We start from the raw sequence: 10,308 nt of genomic DNA on the forward strand, positions 1-10,308 counted from the left end.
CATTACGCCTCTGGACGCAGCCTTTGAAATATATAAGGCTACTGTGCAAATTTTGCTTTACTAGTTAGTTTCAAAGCTTTGCATTGTAACTGTAAATAATTATGCAGAGGAGCTTTAACAAAGACATAATTAACATTTACTCTTGCAAACAGAAACATATTTAATGAGTAAGATAAAGGTAAATCAGCTTTAAATGACAGGCCGTCTTTCACAGAAGCACTTACTCTGGACCACTGTAGCCAACCAGATTTTGTACATGTTGTAATAAGAAAAGACTCATCAGAAGTAGTTTAATAAAATAAAATGGCAAAAAATTACTTTGTTTTGTTTTTTTTCTGACAAGCTAATAGCACAGTTTTCACATCTGGGCAGAAATAAATTAGATGAAGGTGAAATAACTCCCTCTGTACTTCAGCATTAAATTAAATGACAACAATTAATTTACTGATTGACTGAATCACAACAAGGGTTTAATTCAAATTTACCAGATGACCTCACTAGATGCTGTCTGGTCTCATATACTGTGAAACATCTGTTGTCATTGTTAGTTCTCTTAAAGATCATGAATTATATCGAATTCTCTCTTAATGTGCTTTTAATCTCAGAAAACACATCTGACAACTCAAAAGTGTTGGGAGAATTCATTTACTAAACATTTCATGCAAACAAGTAAAGGACATGTCATAGGCATTGAATCATAATAAAATATCAAAGCAATATCAATGTAACTAAGTACAAAAATCTGACACTAAATTGTTAATATATACAGAATCTGTGAATGAAACAAGAAAAAAAGGTTTGATATCAAACACTTTGTACAGCATATGAAGGTTGATGGTGCATGATGATGATTCAGCAGCCCTGTAAACTGTTCAGGACAAACACGTTCTTAAGTTAAATCTGGAGAAATCCTAATTTCACATTAAAACATATCGCTGGAAAATGATGCTTACTTTAAGTTTGATTCATCTTAGGTGTACAAACTTTGCGGATTTTCACCTGAAAGCCTCCAAGATAGTGTGAATCATTTGTTAGAGGTGCTTCAGCCTGATCTGAAGATGAATATCTCACAAACCCCACACCCTTTGGACAACCTGATGACTCGTCTTTATTGATCTGTTCATCCAGATAAAGACAAGCAAACATTTTTTTATCATTTGAAAAAAGTCAAAGATATTTTAGTTCATTAATAAGAGAACTGTCGAAGTAAAAGATCATAATATGAACAACCAAACAACACAATATGGGCTTTTTGAGAATTCATTCCAGAACAATTAGCACTTTTAGGGTGCGTTCAGCCGTTCACACTACAAAATATTCGGGAGTGACAACCGTATTTGCTTACAGGTGTGAGTCTGCAAGTGTCCTGTTCAGACAGCACATTACGACACAAATAGAACACTGCCTGTATTAACGAGCAACGACCTCAAACCAGTATGCTACTCGAACGCGGTGCCTGTAACCATAGTGACGGACGTAAATATAAAAACGAAAGTATTATACAATGGACAAAACTTTAATTATGTAATTAAGAAAAACAGCTGGCGTGTGTGTAACGCTTACCATTGTGCAGAGAAAAATAAACAAGGGTGGTTCCATATTTAAAGTTTTAATCTGCAAAATGAATGAAGCAACTGCACGTTTGACCAAAGCAGATATATCCAGTACAAAAGTAATCCCAATGACTGGTGATATATTGACGTCTTGTGAAGCAAATCGATCAGTTTTTGCAAGAAAGTGAACTTTATTTACAGCATTATTAACGCAGTCACATAGAAAGTGCGCTTACGCTCCCGCTCTGTAGGTGGCACTGAGAGTATTGTTTGCCAACCGCAGACAAAACCAGCCTCTTAGCGCCGCCTAGAGCGGGAACGTAAAGCGCATTTTATATGTTTCCAAGGATGTGCATTAACGCTAATAATTTTATAAATAACGGTCAATATCCTGCAAAAACCAACGTTTTGGATATATCTGCTTTTTGTAACACAGTCTCACCCCATTTCGTCAATATTTGACGACACTTGACCATTCGTCATATGTTGACGTGAAGGGTATACCTTTCGCGTCATTTTTTGACGAACTGGGGACTTCAATACTATTACGTCCGTTGCATTCTCTTTCCTATTTTATTACCATTTGCGCGTCGGTTTAGGGTTAGATTACGCAAAATTAAACAGTGTACGCGAAATTAAACAGTGTACGCGAAATTAAACAGTTGTCAGCTGGCGTTGGGGTTAGAGTTAGGTTTGGGTAGGGATGTCATTATGTAAATCTAACCCTAAACCGACGCGCAAATGGTAATAAAATAGGAAAGAGAATGCAACGGACGTAATAGTATTGAAGTCCCCAGTTCGTCAAAAAATGACGCGAAAGGTATACCCTTCACGTCAACATATGACGAATGGTCAAGTATCGTCAAATATTGACGAAATGGGGTGAGACTGGGTTGCTTTTTGAGCTCTCAAAGTGGTGGTTGACTTCCATTCATATATGAATCACAGATGGGTTTTCTGCAAAATATCTAGGGATGCACGATATAACTGCTTATTTTTAATATTATCGGTTAACGGTCTGATAGCAAAATTAGGCCGATAAATGAAAGCCGATAAATGATGGATTATTTCAGTTGGTTGAACCACTTCACTTGCTCATTGCTGGCCATGTGGAGTTTTGATTGGTGCTTTCTGTGACATAGCACGAAGATGACACGTGTTGCGGGCTCAAGAAGAGTATGCTAGTCTAGCGCAAAGACAAGATGTCCGCGGTCTGGGAGTTTTTCATTGTGAAATTAATATGAATATTTATCGGCCTATATATATATATATATATATATATATATATATATATATATATATATATATATATATATTTATATATATATATATATATATATATATATATATATATATATATCGGTTATCGGCCCCCAAATATAAAGAGTTATCGGTTATCGTATCGGTCAAAATTTCCATATCCGTCCATCCCTAAAAATATCTTTTTTATTGCTGTACTGAAGAAAAAGATGAGTAAATAAAGAGCAAAGTTTTATTTTTGGGTGAATTATCCCTTTTATTTTACACTGAACATTATATTGTCCACTTTAAGGATTTATTATTTTGCTCTCACTTACTGGGATACACGCGATTTAATGTAACTTAATATGCTCTGTGGCGTCTATGAAGGTAACATATATCTCATTAACCTTATGGAGCAATCCTGCTGCTTAGTTTGCAGTCATATCATGCAGAGAGAGCACTGGATGACGTGCCAGACAACTGGTTGTCCAGTGCAATTCCGTTCACACTCCACAGCTTTTCTGTAAATACGGTTGTGAAACCCGAAAATTTACGGCTGTGAGGCCGGTTGTGGAATGCGGTTGTCAAACCCGTAAATAACCGAACTGCGTGTGAACGGAACCGTCTTAAGGACTCAAATACGGGTTTGACAACCGTATTATAGCACCGTGTGAATGTAGCAATAGAAAGTTTCACAATTTGCACTTACAACACATTCTGTTATTGTTCCAAACCTATGAAAGTAGGCACGAAGATCAACATCTGTCAAACATGGATTCAAATCTGTAACAACAATCCCATAGTCCTATAAAAAAAAACATAACAGATGAAATAAACTTCAAGTTAAGCTTACAGTAACTTCTGATAAAGCTAGAAATTTTTGCATGACACATATGACTACGAATCCAAATCCAAATGTTTGTGTATATCCAATAGGAATCCGATCCTATTTAGCAAGTTTGAATTGTAAAAAATTGCTTCAGATATTTAAAGATTCATTTTAAGCTACATTCATATGTGCTTGAAATCTCCTTCAAATCACATTTCTTCTGTAAATCTATTTTGTTTTGAACGCTCTGATCAGATCTGACAGCATTTTGTTTATGTCACATTCACACGTAAAACATAAACATGTCGTCAGTTGTCATTGCTGAAACAATGTCCCAAATGTCACACTCTGGCCTTTTGGTCTATCGCAAGGATTTCTGGGTAGGTAACTTGTGTGGAGTCTGCAACAGTGCGGTGCAAAGGAGGCGCTTATTGGCACAATTCTGACCGCTAAAATGACAAATAGGACACCTTACAGACTCATAGGATCTTTTTAAGTCCACTTTTAATATCCTTCCCTCACTGACTTTCTCCTTTCGTCTTGTTCACTTGGATGTACGTCGTTGCGCATGTTTACAAATGCACACTACTGGTGTCACCCTTGAAATGGGTTCAAATGGTATGCCCTAACCCCTTAATCTAGGGCAACCATATGTCCTCTTTAACCTGATCTCATGAAAATCCGTGTTATAGTCACTGCAAACACCTCCATGCACATAACACAGAAACCAATTTCAGAAAATGTTACACAAATCAGATCTGTACAGTTGCGAAACACAGCGACAACAATAGTCAGTCATTCAAATCAATTTGATTTTGACTAACCGTATGTGTGAATGTAATGATATTGGGCTAATTTGATATAAATGTGTTGCCCTCCTCAGGTCATGTGACCAGCCCTGCCTCAGTCAAATATATAATATGTAACTGTACTGGCATAAACTTCCCAATACTTATGATAAACAGTAAAGTGAGAGTATGGTGAGTATACCATGGTGTTTACCCCTGTTAACCCAATAACAGTTAGTTTACCCATTCTCCAAATTTTTCTCCAAAAGTATCCTCATGTTCTTTCGGGAGGCTGATGTATAAGCGACATGTGGATTCCATTCCTGAAAAAAAAATCTGTCGAACATCAGAAGAACGACTCAAGCAAGTTTCATTCATACAAATACAAAAACCACTGCCTGACTTTTAACAGATATTTAAAAGGATAAAGATAAAAGTTTGCATTAGTAAATGCATAAGCTAACACCCCTGCTGAAAAAAACAGCTTAATCCAGCCTAAACTGGTTGGCTGGTTTAAGATGGAAATAGCTGGTCTTAGCTGCTTTCCCAGCGGGACGCCAACGTTTACTTCAGTGTTTGCATGTGAACACTTATTTAATCACGACAAACTATATATCCTTTGAAAGCTCTAAAAGTGTATATTTCATATCATCACCATTTTGGTAAAGGAATGACATAGTGAGAGACACTTTTTAATATGCCACAGGTATACAGGTGGGCCCAAGTTGTTATTATATATTTGTAACACTAATACCCTGTTCTAAACCTAAACCATCTTGACAAACTATATATCGTTGGGAAGCCCAGTGTGTAGTTGACATATTTCCAAACCTTTTTGCCTTTAATAACGCAGTGACAGTAATTTATTCATTTGTGACAAGAGTATGCAGCAAACCGTGGACACCTTTACACATTTTAACTTAAAATTTGGATCACAACTACTTGAGACTTATGGCTTCATGTTAACATTATTGCTTTTGTGAAATATTTACATTTTTATAATTTTATTTATAAAATTAATATGTACAAAAAAAAATCACCTCCAGACACTTCTGTGAAACCCCTAAAGTGACTCTTTAAAACAAGACCAGATGCCAGAGTTATATTAATTTTGCTCCACATAAGGAATCAAACCAGCTAAGACCAGCTCAAACCAGCCTCACCAGATAAGACCAGCCATCCTCACCAGCTAAAACCAGCCAGACCAGCTAAAAAAGTGGTCAAAACTCCTCTTAAACTAGAATGATAAACCAGCTATGATCAGGCTGGGAGACCAGCTAAAACCAGCTTGTTTTAACTGTTTTTTTTTCAGCAGGGATGAACTAACAATGAACAATACAGTTTATCAGCATTGATTTATCTTTGTTAATATTAGTTGATGTAAATTCAGTTATTTATGTTAGTTCATGGTGCATTAACTCATGGTAACAGATATAAGTTTAGATTTTAAAAATGTATTAGTAAAAGCTGAAATGAACATAAACCCGTAAGTGTCACCAAAACAATGACTAATATATCCATTAGAAATGTTAATGTGAAATAATCAAACCCACGCTGTGGAGTACATTACCTTTATCAGATGAGTGAATGACAGATAGTGCACTGAATCAGGTTGAAAGTACTGCTTTTATAAGGTGAATGAGTGACTCCTCCCACAGAGAATCAGTAGATAGATAAGATCAGATTACATACACCACATATCCATCATCTTTCTCTCTAATCCATTTCTTACATGACATTTGTGTTTGTTGTTCTTTTCTGTTTCCTGTATGATTCTCTTCAGATGTTAACCCATTAAATCATTGCGTATGTTATATGTCATTTGTTCAGTGTCGGGTCTTCTTGTTCTGTAGATGTTATTACACAGCTCTCAAAAATGCTTGATCCTGATTGGCCAGTCGTGACACTCCAAGGTTTTTTTCTTTTCAGATAACTACAGCCCAAAACCAATAACACACGGTAACCCGGATGTTTTAGTTTTGCTTTTACAAATACATTTTTAAAATCTAAAGTTGTATCTGTTACAATGAGTTAATGCACCATGAACTACCATGAATAACTGTATTACACAAACTTAAATATAAACATGTCTTTTAAAAACATATATGAAATTATATTTACAATTGATTAAACCAAACAGTGTGTTTGTGACATTTGAAAGGTCTTGTCTTATCTTAAAAGTGAAAGTAAATGGGTTTTCCTCACTGAAGGTCTGCATTTGTTAAAAATGAGCAAATAAAATATTTCACATACATATTAAATGTTACTTACCTTACTTATGAGGTAAAAAAGGTTATGCCATTACAAAGTTTTAGATTTGAGCTCAGACTGAGTTGAGTTTTGAAACTGAGATTCAGCACGGCATGTAAGGGATAATATACAGTCAGCAGGTTGTCAGGGCTTATTTCTGAGATAACAACCTGCGCCTGTATATTATCCCTTACATGCCGTGCTAAATCACAGTTTCAAAACTCAGTCTGAGCTCAAATCTAAAAACTTTGTAATGGCATAACAGTGCTCGTTGATTTTTTTTTATTCATCATCACCAGCATAAACAAGGACGATAAAACACAGTACAGTAGGATGATCATTATCATTGCAATACACACCTCACAATACACAAAACTAGACAAGTCCTTAAGGTTAAACATAAACAAAACCATCAGCTTTCATTAAAAAATGTACACAGTTACAAAGCAAATGCTTAAACTTTCAGATTATTTTAGGTCTCATCATGTTTCTCTATCAGGAAACTTCAGTTTCAGTAGAATCCACAACATACAGCACATGCCTTAAACAAAAAAAAAACAGCTAGATCTAAATCTCAAAGTTATTCAAGATTCATATACAAAAAGTACATATCCAGAATCTGGACAAACCGAAATAAATCAAGCAGAACTGTGAGGAATAAAGAGACAGAGAGATTGCTTTGACTTCGTGTCAGGTTTCCATGGCCTCCTTCAGTTTCTTTACTAGGGACTTCTTACCTTTATTGTCCTAAAAATACAAAGAATTCATGCCACCAAACCCTCACATGTACACTGTATGAGTATTGCTGCTGTTTGCTAATTGGATAAGCATTATTCGTGTATAAAATCTGGCAGAACATAAACAGATATATTTAGCCACTGCTCTGAAATGCTTTTTGTTCATTCTCAGTTATCTGTTGTGGTATAACTCACAGAATCAGATCATAATACTTACATACTCCATGTGTTTTTGTAACATTGACATTAATTCCTTTTGGCCAGCCAAAGCTTATGTTTGAATATATATGATGATGCTGCAAAGAGACAGAGATTAGCATCAGAAAAGAATGAATCAACAGTGTACAATGCTTAGAAGACAATAAATCCTCACACGATAAGGCCTACGGCGATGAAGAGCAATAAATTGTTGTCCAGCACATAAATATAAAGCCAGCTCATCCAGACCAGACTGGGGATCGAACTCGCTTGACCGCTGATCCACTGTTTGCTTAACAGGAATATCTGAGGCAGGTTTCTGAAGGGTCCACAACCTGATGAAGGTCTGTTCCTGAAACAGACCCATTGAACAAATCCTAATCAGATTCTCTACCTGTGATCGATCATTTCGTTCTTTTGGACCAAATATATGATATTGATCTTATTTGGAGCGTGAATGTAAAAAATTGTCACCGGTGAATGAAGGGACAAACAGAAGAGTGATAAAGAGAGTGTTCATCTGTGAAAAGCTCAAGTACTTCTTGGATGCTTGGAAGTTTATTATTAAACTTTTCTATAAAGGGAGTAAACAACAACAACACCACATCAGGTGAACTTACCCCCATATAAACTCGCCAAAGATGACGTAGAGCACGGCAAATATAAGATCCATCAAAAATAAATTATACATTTCTTGACCGACAAACGTCTCCCAGCACTGCAGGTAAACACAGAAACACTTGTGTCCTAAACAAGGCTGGTTCATATAAAATATTTCTTTATATGTTTAGTAAGTTTTAAATCATCATTCACATGCACCCTATACAAAACACATTGACAAATGAACTGTTCAACCGGTTGATTTTTAAATCTTTAGATTTCATGTTTTCTTTGGTTCATGTATTTTGTTTATTGCTTGCTTGCCTCCAATTTTCCCCAACCAGTGGTAAACCAGAACACTGAAAATGCAACCCATCAACAAAAAGTTCCTGGGAAACAGAAAGAATGCAAGAAATTACTGCTATTTGCTTGACATGATAACTTCTACTGTTGTCTTAAGCTTTCCTGAAACCATGTTTAGGAATCTTGAAGATTTTACTAATGGTGCTTTTCCATTGCACGGTTTGGTTTGGTTTACTTTTGGGGGGCTTTTCAACTGGTTACAGTACATAGTACCCAATACTATTTTAGTACCATCTTTTCCTTATGAGAATTAACCATGGTTTTATTGTGGTAAAAGTGTAGTAACCATGGTTTTTTGGTTTATTGATTACTTTCAGCAAAATCATGGTTTTACTACACAAACCATGTTTTTTTTTTGTTTTAACTGTAGTAAAACCATGGTTTATTTTTGTAAGGGGGGGGGGTTTCCAAGCAAGCTGAGCTGATGTTAAAACATGACGTGAGAACACTGTAAATCACTGATTGGTCCGAGAGAATCGTCACTACCAGCGTCACCGCTATGATGCAGCAAGATTAGCTTTACCTTCATGCTTGCGCTGTCTCAAGCAAGCATGTTGTCGTCTGTGCAAACTCCCTTAATGCCATGGGTCTTTGGACAAAAACTGTTATGTGATACAGAGGTACTGATAAACGCAATGTGCAAACATCTATTTGTGGTGGTCAATGTGGTGGCAGACCCAAACTGTGGGGTACTAAGCAATGGAAAAGCGCCATTAGAAACTGTATCTATAACCCATACCTGACAGCCTTATCAAAAAATCATGAAAACAAATGTAAAGTTGTAAAATCGTGAACCTAACCCTAACTCCAATCTGATTGGCCATGAGATATTCAACCATTATCGTTATAGGAACCGCTTCACCATTTGTATAATTCTGCCACTGGTCGTTGTAAGGCCAATTCACACTGATCCAACAGACGCGTGTTGGATCAAAGTAAATGAGACTTTAGAATATGTGACAATCACCAAGTAACAAAATTACCAAATTAGAATCAGTTCATGCCTGTGGGATTTAGATTTTCATACTAATGCAGGTGACCTTTATTTTCACACCACCAAAAGACCAGATAAAGATAAAGGCAAATGTAATTTTTATTAATGTTCACCTTTCTCTGTGCGTAATCGCGAAAAAGATGTGAAAAGATTAAAAACATGAACAGTGTCACATTTTGTCTGAACAAGATGTCTAAATGTCCTCTAATGGTAACTGACACTAGGACTAAGAAATCATGTATATGTGAATTTTTAAAAAAAATCAGAACAGCAACCATACAAGAAAACACAATGCATAATCACTGAGAAAACCTTGAAACCCCTAAACTATAGTTATTGTTAAAGTATACAATTATTGATGAACATGGTTTGTTGTCACAATCGGTGTGATTAGTAAAAATAAAATAGATTAAAACTTTTGGAAAACTAAAAACATATAATGTAAAAACATATATGCGTAAGAGGTACCACAGGCACACACATTGTTTTAAATTATCACCAAAACTTATGATGTTGTCTAGATACCATAGAAAGTGTATGCATGCACCAAGACCTTTGTTAAACATAGTTAACAGCGATTTCAACAATTTCACACACATTAATTTGGATCCTGTCTTTCTTTACAATCTTAGCAACGCATACATCAATTACAAATACAGACATGATGATGATGATGTTAGCAATGTAAACTCTTCATCCCTATCATAAAAGTCCTCTAGGGCTTTTCTGATGGTCACATTGATCGCTTCGCTGG

At 35.8% G+C, this 10,308-nt stretch overlaps 1 protein-coding gene across 1 annotated transcript; it reads right to left on the reverse strand.

Moving 5' to 3' along the window:
- Positions 1-180: 180 nt before the first annotated feature.
- Positions 181-6,006, reverse strand: LOC135732016 (uncharacterized). The gene is made up of 6 exons (XM_065249921.2): positions 5,983-6,006; positions 5,599-5,620; positions 4,656-4,735; positions 3,505-3,600; positions 954-1,116; positions 181-868 (listed from the first exon to the last, which is right to left on the reverse strand). Exons 3-5 carry the CDS (start codon positions 4,731-4,733, stop codon positions 955-957), a joined length of 336 nt encoding a protein of 111 aa, XP_065105993.2. The 5' UTR covers positions 4,734-4,735; positions 5,599-5,620; positions 5,983-6,006; the 3' UTR covers positions 181-868; position 954.
- Positions 6,007-10,308: the final 4,302 nt, after the last annotated feature.

The sequence above is a fragment of the Paramisgurnus dabryanus genome, chromosome 3 (assembly GCF_030506205.2).
Source record: "Paramisgurnus dabryanus chromosome 3, PD_genome_1.1, whole genome shotgun sequence".
NCBI lineage: Eukaryota > Metazoa > Chordata > Actinopteri > Cypriniformes > Cobitidae > Paramisgurnus > Paramisgurnus dabryanus.

What these genes read in the sequence shown, in the direction of transcription:
- LOC135732016 (XM_065249921.2), bottom strand. Translation starts at nt 4,733, where the DNA reads ATGGAATCCACATGTCGCTTATACATCAGCCTCCCGAAAGAACATGAG. An exon ending in GAGAAAAATTTGGAGAATGG is followed by an intron (nt 3,601 to 4,655) that starts GTAAACTAACTG and finishes TTTTTTTTATAG; the next exon opens with GACTATGGGATTGTTGTTAC. An exon ending in GAACAATAACAGAATGTGTT is followed by an intron (nt 1,117 to 3,504) that starts GTAAGTGCAAAT and finishes CTGGATGAACAG; the next exon opens with ATCAATAAAGACGAGTCATC.